This window comes from Stegostoma tigrinum, chromosome 36 (genome assembly GCF_030684315.1).
Source record: "Stegostoma tigrinum isolate sSteTig4 chromosome 36, sSteTig4.hap1, whole genome shotgun sequence".
NCBI lineage: Eukaryota > Metazoa > Chordata > Chondrichthyes > Orectolobiformes > Stegostomatidae > Stegostoma > Stegostoma tigrinum.
Window position 1 is genome coordinate 26,509,101 of NC_081389.1, and position 13,754 is coordinate 26,522,854.

At 41.1% G+C, this 13,754-nt stretch overlaps 1 protein-coding gene across 2 annotated transcripts in view; it reads right to left on the reverse strand.

The window, feature by feature from the left end:
• Positions 1-13,754, reverse strand: part of fam189a1 (family with sequence similarity 189 member A1) — a 72,881-nt gene that overhangs the window by 15,808 nt on the left and 43,319 nt on the right. The window contains exons 3-5 of one of the 2 annotated variants that reach the window (XM_048520909.2): positions 4,688-4,798; positions 3,854-3,985; positions 3,091-3,198 (exon numbers count right to left, since the gene is read on the reverse strand). In XM_048520909.2, the coding sequence (XP_048376866.1) occupies positions 3,091-3,198; positions 3,854-3,985; positions 4,688-4,798 (351 nt within the window). The remainder of the gene's footprint in view (positions 1-3,090; positions 3,199-3,853; positions 3,986-4,687; positions 4,799-13,754) is intronic. The other variant, XM_048520910.2, reaches the window with a different exon arrangement.

Below are 13,754 nucleotides of genomic sequence, written 5' to 3' on the forward strand. Positions count from 1 at the left end.
GTGAAGCTGGATGAACACAGCAGGCAAAGCAGCATCTCAGGAGCACAAAAGCTGATGTTTCGGGCCTAGACCCTTCATCAGAGACGGGGGATGGGGAGAGGGTTCTGAAATAAATAGGGAGAGAGGAGGAGGCAGACCGAAGATGGATAGAGGAGAAGATAGGTGGAGAGGAGAGTATAGGTGGGGAGCGGATAGGGCAGTCCAGGGAGGTCAGAAGGTGGGAAATGGAGGTGCGGCTTGAGGTGGGAGGAGGGGTTAGGTGAGAGGAAGAACAGGTTAGGGAGGCAGGGACAAGGTGGGCTGGTTTTGGGATGCAGTGGGGGAAAGGGAGATTTTGAAGCTTGTGAAGTCCACATTGATACCGTTGGGCTGCAGGGTTCCCAAGCGGAATATGAGTTGCTGTTCCTGCAACCTTCGGTGGCATCATTGTGACACTGCAGGAGGCCCAGGATGGACATGACGTCTAAGGAATGGGAGGGGGAGTGGAAATGGTTTGTGACTGGGAGGTGCAGTTGTTTATTGCAAACCGAGCGGAGGTGTTCTGCAAAGCGGTCCCCAAGTCTCTGCTTGGTTTCCCCAATGTAGAGGGAGCCACACCAGGTACAGTGAGGAATACATACGTACAATTATGGACTATATGAAAAACTGGAAGATATGGAATTGTTTGGACAATTTCTGGATTGAAAAGGGGTTTTAACCATGCGGCTCTTGGAAATAAAATCAACAGGTCAATGTGTGCTGTGGTTTACCTGTTGTTTTCAGCAAGTCAAGGACTTTTAGAGGGGAAAAAAACAAGTAAAGTTTTTAGGGAGATAAGAGATGGGATTTAGGGTACTTAATTACTGAAGAACCTGGCTTTGAAAGGGCTGTGCAGGCCTCCACGCTAAAGATAACACAGTTTAGAGCTAAAAGGAGCATAGTAGACCAGGCAGCAGAAGAACAGGAAAGTTGATGTTTCGGGTCAGGACCCTTTTTCAGAAAAAGGTTTGTGATCCGAAACGTCAACTTCCCTGCTCCTCCGATGCTGCCTGGCCTCCTGTGGTCATCCAGCTTCACACAGTACTATCTCTAACTCTAGCATCGGCAGTTCTTCGGCAGCATGTCTCTCCATGCTAATGGTTGCCTGAAAACATTTTGACTTAACTTTCTGTTTTAGGGACCTAACTAAATGTAAAGAAGAAACTCCAGGAGCTGCACGTTCTTCCCTGCACCCCCCACCCCCTCTAACACCACAACAGAAATTTATGGGAACCTGATAAAACTTCAATATCTGTATTTTTGACAACTTTATAGATACTGAAAAACAAAACTGTGGCCACTTTCCACAGACTAGGATCCAGGTTAATTTCAACCCAAACTAAACTAAAGTTCTTCCATCATTCAACAGCTGTCAACAATGGACCAGGAGGAATCATCAAATTCCATCCTTTGCTTACAGACCTTTGAATAACAAAGGTATTTTTATCCCTTTTCTTTCAAACTATTATCTCTGCAGAGACTATTGTCTCTTGTGTTGAGTGAGAATGTCTGTTTGGAATTAAGTGAACCTAGTTTAAAAACAGGACTATCATTAAATCATGGAATCATTCAGTACAGAAGAGGCCCTTCGGCCCATCAAGGTTGTACAGAAAAAATACACTATTACCTACCTAGTCCCAATTTCCTGCACTTGGCTCAGCCTTGAATTTATGACACTTCAAATGCTCATTAAAGCACATTTTTTAAAAGATTGAGAGGTTTCCTGCCTCAACTACTCTTCTACCCTCCATAGTCCAGATGTTATTAACCAGCATTAGCCATTTTTTTCAAAATTCAGATGAGTTACAATACATGTATTATTGAATTCATTGAAGTAGCATGGTGAAGGTCTGTCATTCTGGATGGTAGTACAAAAGGGTACCAATGGCATTTTGGTGATACACATTTATGAAGTAAAGGTAAATTTACCTTTGGATTGCTGTCTCATTAGAGAGACGACTGGTGGTGGTTATCCAGAGGATCACCATAGATTACATGAGGACAGCAGTTGAAAAGGAGAGACCTTCATGGTAATCTCAGCCAGTACAAGAACTGAACCCACGCTTATGGCATTGCAAACCATATTTTTGGTGTGAAGGACAGAGTATGGGGCTTGTATACCAGCACATTCCTCCCTCGCAGTACTGGGGCTAAGACAGTAAACTCAGACAGCTGGGTGTCATTTACATACCATCAAAGCCACAGTATAATCCTGTAATTCCCAATTCAGAATTCAACAGCACAGAAACAGGCCATTCAGCCCAACTTGTCCATGTCAACCAGGCTTCCTTAAACTCAACTAGTTCCATTTGCCTGCATTTTGCCCATATCCACTCCAGACCTTTCCTATCCATGTACCTGTCTAAATATCTTTTAAATGTTGTAACTGTATCCATCTCTCCCACTTCCTCTAGCAGCTCATTCCATATATGCAGCAACCTCTTAAAAAAAGTCACCCCTTAGGTTCACTCTCATCTTAAACCTATGCCCTCTAGTTTCGGATTCCCCTAACCTGGAGAAAACACCTTGGCTATTCACTGTATCTTTGCCCCTTGTTACTGTGCTGTATGACCCTATCCAGTCTCTCCTCATAAATCAAATATTCAAGGGCTCTCTCTCCTCCACAATATTTTTATCGATTACAACTGATCCTGCTAAGGCATGATGCGATCTCTTACCTATTGTAGATCAAAACTGGTAAATGTAGGATTAGGGGGTTAAAAATCAGAATGCCCCCTTGTCTCCTATGGTCACTCATTGCTTTACAGAACTTTGCTTTTTCTCACCTCCTTCAACTTTTGCAACTATTCCCCCGGCTCAAACTACTTAAAATTTCTCACTTAAAAAAATATATATTTTTTTCTGAAGGCTGTGCTAAAGTTTGAGTGGAAAACAAGATTTGAATTTTAGGAGAAATGCACTGATGTACATGATGGACTGTGCTCATTAGTCTCTAATTTACATACAATCTAATTTACATACAAGGTCCTGAAAGAGGCATCTCCTGTAGGATAGTAAACAGGCACAGTCTTATTAGAAATCCTGTTTCTCCATTAACGAACAGACACTTACCATCTGCACAATATCAGCTGTGGCCACCTGCATACAGCACGTCACAGTAGCCAAGGCACATACGATGGTAGAGGTAACATTCAGTGCACAGATGCTGAATAAAAGATCCTGTGTAGAGACACCAGGATTATAGGTTTTGTAGAAAATAGCAGGCACAGTGCAAACGAAATGCAATTAAATGACCCCCTGGCCTGAACATAGATCACTCCTCACTTTATTTTTAACACAGTAAGTGCATTTATCCCAATACTAAATTGTGGGGGTAATACTCAAAGGACATAGGGTGAGGTCTTCAAGTGTCACTGTGTGAATACACATTGGCAATTCTTTTCCAACGTTTTGCGCCCAGTGCAAAGTCAAGTTACTGTGGTATGTAGAAAAATACAAACCAAAGATGCTGGAAATGTCCTTGCAGGTAAGGCAGCATCTGCTTGTTTTGTGACCTTCAAAATAATTCAGTTCAGTTCTGGTGAAGGGTTACCAAAATGAAGCATTCATTCTGTTTATTAGTCCACACATGCTGCCCAATCTGCTGGAAATTTTAAGCACTTTCTGATTTAATTTCTGCACTGTGTGTCGCATGCTGCATTCAGAATTGGAATTAGCTCTGCAACCAGGATTGGATTTGATTTTGCAGTCAGGATTTTCATTAGTTCTGTGGTTAGGGCTAGAGCATATTCAGTTCTGTGCTCAAGGTCATATCAGGCTCTGTGAATGGATTTGTTTGGATCTATATTTGGGGCTGGCTTCAGGAGAATCTTACCTTTAAAGCTAGATGCACTGTGCCACACTCTTGGACTGCATTAAGTTTCAGTGTTTCAGTGAAGCTGCTGCAACCTTTTGTTTTCTCCTGAATCTCACAGCAAACACACACTCCATCACCATCAAATTTATACTGCCAAACAAAAAAAAACAGCCATCAGAGGCAGCAGCTACGACAAATGGAATTGTACAGTTCCCACAGGGTTTTCTTTTGGTACGAAATTAAACCTGCTATTGTCGTACACAGTTACATGTTTTGTCCAACACATTTTGTCGTGATCCTGTTGCCTTTGATTTACCGAGGTCAGTATCTGCATTGAGTTTCAGAATATGCCACAGCCATCTCCAATGCCTGGTGGCATCACATCACTACACTGATTGCTGGGATGGCAGGACTGAAAAGAGACTGGATTGGATAGACTTATATTCATTGCAGTTTGGAAGAGGGAGGGATCTCATAGAAACCAACAAAATTTGTATCGGACTAGATAGGGAAAAAGCAAGAAGGACATTCCCAATGTCTGGAGAATCCAGAACCAGGAGTCACAGTCTAAGCAGCAAACAGCTGAGGCCAAAGGACTGAATGTTTTCAAGGAATTAAATATGTTTCTTAGGGTTATTATTGCAGAGAAACTGGGAACAGAGTACTGAGCTGGATAATTGGCCATGATCATATTGAATGGCAGAGCAGGCTCACAGGGCCAAGTTTCCTGTTCCTGCTTCTACTTTCTATATTTCATTGGCAACATAAGATTTTTACAGTTTACTTTATAGCCAAACCTTGTGACCCACATGTCAATACAAAATGAGTAGGGATTGGGGATCAGTGACATACCAGGTGACATTCCTCCAGGGAGGTCACCATCTGAGCGTTCTGACAGGATAGGATGGAGCCAGCCAGGCTCAGCATTACACACACAGCCGACAGCAGCATGAAGAAAGTAATCTATGGGCAGAAAACATTACACTGTCAAACGTTTGAGAAGTTCACATGCATGTGGGAAACAACAGCTGGAATCTGATCTCCAAGCTTTCTCATACTTTGAGAACTGATGCTTTACTCTGCAACACTCCACACTCAGTGATTCTGACTGGTCGCTCCCTCATGCACATTACAATACCCTGGGGCTTAAGGCAGAGGCTTAGTACATACTTCTAAGAGTCATGACTGTGTAATTATATTTTGTAACATAAAAGTTAATCTAACTTTATAGCAGATAGATAATCCTACAAAATGGCTCCCAGAAATTATATAACTATCCTCATATTGGGACAAGACTGTAATTATCTCAAGAGGAGTCACCAAAGAGGGAAAGAAAGCAGAGATGCCGTCAATCCACGGTCAGAGACGTACAGCATGGAAACAGATCCTTCAGTCCAACTCATCCATGGCCATGTAGCCTAAATTAATCTAGTCCCATTTGCCCGCATTTAGTCCATATCCCTCTAAATTGTTCCTATTCACCCACCCTTCTAGATGTCTTTTAAATGTTGTAATTATACCAGTCTCCATAATTTCGTCTGGCAGTTCATTCCATACATGCACATGGCTCTGCTTAAAAAAAAAGTTGGTCCTTAGGTCCATTTTAAATCTTTCTCCATCTCACCTTAAAGCTTGCCCTCTCACATTGGACTTTGCTATCCCAGGGAAATGACCTTGACTATTCACCCTATCCATGCCCCTCAAGGTTTTATAAACTTATATAAGGTCACCGTTCAGCCTCGATACTCCAAGGAAAATAGTCCCTCTCCTTATAGCTCAAACCCATCCATTCTTGGCAACATCCTTGTAAATTTTCTCTGAACCTTTTCAAGTTTCACAATATCATTCTTATAGCAGGGAGACCAGAATTGAACATAGTATTCTAAAAGTGGCCTATTGTCCTGTACAGCACTTTATTCATGTGAATATTAATAATTTTGCAATATTAATGGAAAGACAATAGATCTCTTCGACCCTGGCCAAAATTCCTTCCTTAACACAAATATCATGGTCAAAACCCATACAAAAGAGCTGAACTCAGGAAGAGAGGTGAGGGGTGCCCTTGACATCAAGGTCCCATTTGACTGATGGGAAATCAAGGAGCTCTGGCAAAAGTAGAGTCAATGGGAATCAGAAATACAACACTCCACTGGTTGCAGTCATAATCGGCACATGGCAAGACGATTATGATTGTTCGAAGTCAGACATCTCAGGTCCGTGACATCTCTGCAGGAGTTCCACTGGGTAGTTTCCGAGGCTCAACCATCTTCAGTTGCTTCATTAATGACCTTCCCTCTATCATAAGGTCAGAAGTTCATTGACTGACTGCACAATGTTCAGCAGAATTTGTGACTCCTCAGATACTGAAGCAGTTTTTGTCCTTATGCAATAAGACCTGGACAATATCTAGGCTTGGGCTGACAAATAACAAGTCATATTCATGCCACGTAAATGCCAGGTAATGATTACCTCCAATAAGAGAGAATCTATCACCCTTACAGTCCAATAATGCTTATCTTTGCTACTAGTAATCTGGGAGTTACCATTCACTGGAAACTGAACTGGACCAGCCAACCAAATACAAGTATAGGTCAGAGGCCGAGAATCCTGCAGCGAGTAACTCACCTCCTGCATTCAAAACCTGTCAATCATCTACAGTAACAAGTCAGAAAGTGATGGAATATTCCCTACTTGATTGGATGATTGCAATTCTAACAACACTCAAGAAATTTACAGCTGTTGTGGTGCAGTGGTAGTGTCTCTATCTCTGGGCCAAGGGGCCAGATTCATATCCAACTGGGTCTAGAGGTGTATAAAAACATCTCTGAACAGTTGATTGGAAAATATCCACACTCGAGAAGCTTATCATCATTTAGGACAAAGCAGCCTGCTTGACTGGCGTGACATCCATCATCTTCAACATTCACTCTTTTCACCATGGCAGCAGTGTACCATCTACAAGACACGCTGCAGTAACTCAGTAAGGCCTCTCTGACAGCACCTTACAAACCTGTGACCTCTAACGAACTAGAAGGGCAAGGGTGACAGTGGAACACTATCTCCCATAAGTTCCACTCCAAATACCATCTTGATCTGGAACTACACTGTTGTTCCTTCACAGGTGCTGGGTCAAAATCCTGGAATACTATAGCATCAGTGTAGGTGTCCCTACATCCCGAAGTTTTCAGAGGTCCAATAAGACAGCTATCACCACCATGTCCAGAACATTTAGGGATGGGCAATAAATGCATTTGAATACAAAACTGACTCAAAGGTAGGAGACAGAGTGGTAGTGGAGGGTTGCTTTTTAGATGGAAAGTCTGTGACAGCAGTGTGCCGCAAGGATTGGTGCTGGGTCCACTGCTTTTCGTCATTTACATAAATGATTTGGATGTGACTATAGGAGGTATGGTTAGTGAGTTTGCAGATGACACCAAAATTGCTGGTGTAGTGGACAGAGAAGAAGGTTACCTCAGAGTACAACAGGACCTTGACCAGATGGGCAATGGTCCAAGGGCCAAGGAATGGTAGGTGGAGTTTAATTTGTATAAATGTGAGGAGGTGCTGCATTTTGGAAAGGTGAATCAGGGTACGGCTTATACACTTAATGGTAAGGTGCTGGGGAGCATTGCTGAACAAAGAGACCTTGGGGTGCAGGTTCATAGTTCTTTGAAAGTAGAATCACAGGTCGACAGGTTAGTGAAGAAAACATTGGATATCCTTGCCTTTATAGGTTAGTGCATTGAATACAGGAGTTAGGAGGTCATGTTGCGGCTGTAGAAAATTCTAGTCAGGCCACTGTTAGAATACTGCATTCATTTCTGGCCTCTCTGTTATAGGGCTCAAAAAAGATTTACAAGGATGTTGCCAGGGTTGGAGGGTTTGAGCTATAGGGAGAGACTGAATAGGCTGGGGCTATTTTCCCTGGAGCACTGGAAGCTGAGGGGTGACCTTATAGAGGTTTCCCTGGAGCACAGGGTACATAGACAAAGTCTTTTCCCCAGGGTGGGGGAGTCCAAAACTAGAGGGGAAAGATTTAAAATGTACCTAAGGAGCAACTTTTTCATGCAGAAGGTGGTGTATGTATGGAATGAGTTGCCAGAGGTGGTGGTGGAGGCTGGTACAATTACAACATTTAAAAAGGCATCTGGATGGGTACATGAATGCAGAGGGTTTAGAGGGATATGGGCCAAATGCTGACAAATGGGACTAGGTTAATTTAAAATATTTGGTCAGCATTGCCAAGTTGGACCAAAGAGTCTGTTTCCCTGCTGTACATCTCCATGACTCTATGAGTCTAAGTAGTGTCTATATCCCATGAACAAATGATAAGACCTCATTGCACTTTGATGCAAGTCACTGTCTGAAGCACTTTAATTTTGACGATGTAAGAAGTTGAGGAAATGCAGGATAAGTTCTGTATTACTTTATATATATAAGTATGCTTGTTTCAACAGTGTCTGAGATGGTGGGTTCATGAGCTAGTTACACATTAAAATTGATCAGTCAGACTGTTCTCAGTCAGGCATACTGAGGCTGTACTGTACAATGTCATACAGCAAAGGTTGAACTGATCATTATCTGAACATACAATTGCACACTGACAAGATTCATCCATCCAAATATTTAATTGCCATCTGGCATTCAGAAGCAGAAACCGGAACAACTAACTGTCAACCACTGAGCTAAAGTGCTGTTCATTTCATTCGAAACTCTCCCAACCCCAGATTATTCTCCTGGGTCATTCCCACCAGTAATTCTCCCAAATCAATACCCATAGTCACTTTTTCCAGGTCACTCTTGGTACCTGTCCCCAGTCACTCTCCTCAGTTCCAGCTGGCAGTCGTGAAAAATCTATAAACAGTGGATTTTCAGGACTGATAGATCGAACCTAAGCAATAACACTGTCTTTGCTCAATGACATATTGAAATTCATTAAGTACCACAACCAGCCCCTGTCACCAGTTGAAAGCATTAGCCACTGCATTACATCTAAACATAAAAGAACAGTGAGAAACTGACAAGTAAATATAGGATTTGCAAAAATAAAAAGAAAACACTCATGGAAAGGATATGGCAGCTACATTTCAAAATGTAAATTATTAAATAAGATTCAGCTCTGTCTTGCCCTGTACACTTCCCTGTTTGCTTAAACAATCAGAATCCCTCTAGAGAAACTGGATGCACTGCTACAGATTTAAATCAGGCTTTAGGAACAAACAGCCAGTTAAAATAATTACGCTTGGGATGTAGGCTTCACTGGCAAGGCCAGCATTTACTGTCCATCCCCAAGTTGTTATTAAGTAGCTCCCGAGACCACCTAAGAAGTCAGTTAGTTAGGCGGCATGCAGTGATGATCAGACCCATATCAGGTAAAGACAGCATATTTCCTTCACCGAGCAATATTAGTAAACCACCCTATTTTTACAACAATTCAAAACCTTCATGGGCACATTTGCTTATCCCAATGTATTTTAGATCGAAACATAAATTTGAACACAACATAATTCCTGTGGAATTTGAACTTCATAGTGCCAGTGTTGAAACAGCATGTGAACTCTCATTCCCTGAAATATTAGTCCAGCAGCATTGTTCACCACCAGCACAGCTTCCCAATGAGCATTTTTCTGGTCCAGCGACAGCCAGCAAGATATTCAAGAAACCATAGGCAAACTGATCCTATTTCTACCCAACATCAAAACATGCCTCTAGGATAGGCACTGAACAGGAAAATGAGACCTGGCTGACTTATGATCCTTCCTATCCAAAAACACTACACAAATTGTTCGACCCCGACCCTATAACCAAAATCAGGACAAATTTGACAGTTTTCTCAGTTGTAACAACTAAATATTGTAGACACGTTACTTTCTGTAGACCCATGCTCCAAAATTACAACTTCACTGCTCCCTATCTATCTGCCAGAAGTGTTACATCAATTCAAATGTTGAGAACATTTAGAATGGAGTAAAAGAAATCATTTTCAGATAGTTTGTATTGTTGGTAATCTGGCCTCTCAGGTGACAAGAGCAGACAATTCCCCAGTAACTGAGGTACACCTCAATAATTAAGCCCAGACTTTAACTATCCTGTGAAGTGTGCATGGCTGATTTGTATCTTTTCAGTTCACTTGCTGCCTGATCAAGACTGGGGGTTAAATCCTGCTTCCCCTTTGCAGGGGAACACCAGGCCCCGACTGCATCCTAAAGCACAACTTCAGCAAGGACGCACGTAAGTGAATTACATTGTGAGCAGAAACTAAACCAAGCATATGCTGTATTTGGTAAGTATTTAATGGAATCACCACAAATTCCTGGGTGGTGAATTTGCAGCTTTGTGTAGTGTGTGCACTATTACATGAAGTTTGCCCAAAGACTGAGGAGCAGGTTCAAGATTATGTATAGTCCACCGTGTGAGTAATTTTAATTGTCATTTGGTGCTCAAGTCTGAAAGGGCTAATTCTGAGGAATGTCTTAGACACCATTCACTAGAATGCCATATAAACTTATGGGCTGAATATTCTGGTGAGCAGACATAGGAATTTGGTTTGTCGACCTCACAGTGTGCAATGATGGGAATTTGGGTTTCTGTGTGTACCACATAATGAGTAGAAATGGGGATTTGGTTTGTTTGTGTGTACCACACAGTGAGCAGTGATGGGGACTTGGCTTGTTTGTGTTGTGAAGAAGCTATGGTTTTAAGAGGTGTATTTTGTCCTGGTTTCTTTTAGAGAGACACTGGGCAACAGGTGATGAGCAGTTTATAGGAAAGTAAACAACTTGTAAGGCCTTAGGTTTTTTTTGAAAGTTGTAACAATAGTAGCATCATGGATGGGCACAGCCAACTCTCACAGACCATGATTTCTAGTTTTTTTTAAAGTTTTTAGTTTTTTGGGTTTAAGCAGTTGCTGTTGGAGTCTCAACAAGGCAGAAGCTGCTGGAGCTTTGAAGATGTAAAAGCTATCTTTTCTTTCTGTGTGTTACAGCTAGAGGCTGGGGGTTCTCTCTGCAGCTGGGTTACCCATCAGACAAATCTATGTTTCTGAATTGGCCTTTTTGCCAAGGGGTATATTCAGAGGATGTATTATATTGGAACAGTTAATTAGTAATAGCTACAGTATCTTTAATTTGGTTAAGTTTTCCAATAGAGTTAAGTTACTGCAAGTTATTCTTTTGCTGTATTTTAACTATACTGTTTAAATAAATTGTTTTGCTTAACGTCAAGCAGTTTGACCAAACTGTATCTGGAACACAGAACATTACATTTGCCTTTAACATAAGAAAAAGCTAGGATCTAGCTATCTTCTTAAAATATTTTGAGGGGTTTTGTCTGGTCCGTAACAAACTGGGGGCTCTTGGTTCCAGGAATACAATTTGTCCTTGGTATTGATATAGCTGGATCGCAGGTGGGAGTGCTGCCTGTGGAAAATCAAGCAACTGAGGTGTTACAGGAAATATATTCAGAAAAAATTCCAGGATATGTGGTAAGAAGGTCACAAAACCACAGGCTGAAGCTGGAGGAGAAATCAAAGAATAAAGATAAGGAGGCTGAAGTACAGTTATTAGAGACCATATTTCATGAAATGGTTGGGGAAAAAAAAAGGAGGAAGACAAAGTGGATATGTTTAGTTCAGAGAAGTGAGATGAATTATAATAGAAAGAGAAAAAACTAAAACAATTGCCTCAAAAAGTGTACGTAAAAGAATAATGTGAATGTATCCCAGCATGTTACTATCTTAAAATGAAGTCTCGATGAGGAACTACAGATGATCACATATGAGAAATGGGCAGAAGTTCATCAAGTTATATTACTGGTAGATTATTGAAAGGAGGTATTGCAGGTAGTAAATGAATTATCAGTAGGAGGTCATTTGAGCATAGGGAAAACTCAAACCAAAATACAAAAACACTTTTATTGGTCTGGACTGCGTAAAGATGTGACCAAATTTTGCTGGACATGTCATATATGTCAGCAAATTGGAAAACCTCAGGCAATGATAAAACCAGCACCTTTAATGCCCATTTCTGCATTTAAGGAGCCATTTACAAGGGTTTTACTGTATTGCGTAGAGCTCCTACTGAAAACAAAAGGTGGGAATCGGTATTTGTTGACTAATGAATATGTTTACTAGATTTCGAGAGGCCATCCATTACAGCATCACAGCTAAAGGGAATGCAGAAGGGTTACTCAAAACCTTTTACTAGATAAGGAGCACCCACTGAGATATAGTAATTGAACTTTGATCTGATTGTATCAAAATTATTCAAAGAAGTTATGGGTAGCACAGGAATAAAACAACTCAAATCCACTGTGCACTATCCAAAATCGCAGGTAGCATTAGAACAGGGGCATCAAACTTTAAAGACCATGTTGAAGGCTTATTGTCAAGACTATCCAGAGGATACGGGGATAAAGGAATTCCAGTTTCAAAGTATTGCAATTAGGGATGCACCAAATGAATCACCAAGTTCAGTCTATTTGAATTAGTCTTTGGGCATGAGGTGAGAGGACCACTGAAATCAATTTAAGGAGAAGTTGATGACTCAGCTCAGAAACCACATAATTGGACTATGTGTCAAATTTTAGGGAAAGCCGACAGGGCGGGTGAGTTGACCACACAGCATTTTAAAGCAACACAACATATGAAAAAACAGGAAGCAGACAAGAAAATTCACAATTTTGCTGGTGTAGATAAAGTGTTAGCATTACTTCCAATGGTAAGTTAACCTTTAAAAGCAAGGTTTAGTGGGCCTTAGCAAATCAAAAGAAGATTGAGTGAGATAACAAGGTGTAGAGCTGGATGAGCACAGCAGGCCAAGCAGCATCAGAGGAGCAGGAAGGCTGACGTTTTGGGTCCAAGCCCTAAACGTCAACCTTCCTGCTCCTCTGATGCTGCTTGGCCTGTTGTGTTCATCCAGCTCTACACCTTGTTATCTCAGATTCTCCAGCATCTGTAGTTCCTGCTATCCCAAAAGATTGAGCGAGGTGAATTATTAATAAGAACACCACACAGAAAGAAATGTCATAGAGTATGTCATGTGAATATGCTCAAAACACATTTTGATAAGGAAGGAAAGCAAAAGGAGAACGTGTTACTGGTTACAGAATGAAGGATCAAGTTCTGATGATTCTCTAAATTGGTCATTCCTCAATTTAAATTAGACAGTAAGTCTCAAACATTCAGATAAATTATTGACCTACCTTCTACAGGAAAAATGAAATGACCTGAAAGATTTACTACAATCACATGGGGAGATATGTGGGAATATGCTGGAAAGTACTAATCTAATTACATATGATGTAGATACAGGAAATTATGTGCCCACTAAGCAACAACTTTCTAGATTTAACACTCTAAAGTTGGTACAGATTGAAAAATAGATTGAATGCAAGTTCAATGACAACATAATTGAAGTGAGTTGCAGTGAGCTTACCCATAATAATGGTGCTAAAACTAGATGCTACCCCAACAATTATGTATGGTCTATTGCAAAGTCAATGCAGTTACAAAGTCTGATTCATATCCTGTTCCATGCTTGGAAGACTGTAGTGAGAAGGTAGAAATAAGTTGCTTGTCCTAAGTTGGATTACGCAGAAGATACTGACATGTACCTATATCTGAAAGAACAAAGACAAATTTCAGCTTTCATGATGCAAATGGACTATACCAATTTAAAGTCATGCCATTTGGATTGAAAAATATGCCAGCCACATTTCAAAAACTAACCAATTAAGTCATTTAGGGATTAGCCAATTGTGTGGTGTGCATCAATGACCTAGTGATTTTTAGTAACAAACGGAGGGAAAGTTTGCCGCATTTATTGGAATTGTTCGATCAACTTCGGGAGGTCAGTTTGGTGATAAACATGGCTAAGACTGAATTTGCAAAAGCCCAGATCACGTTCCTGGGCCATGTTAT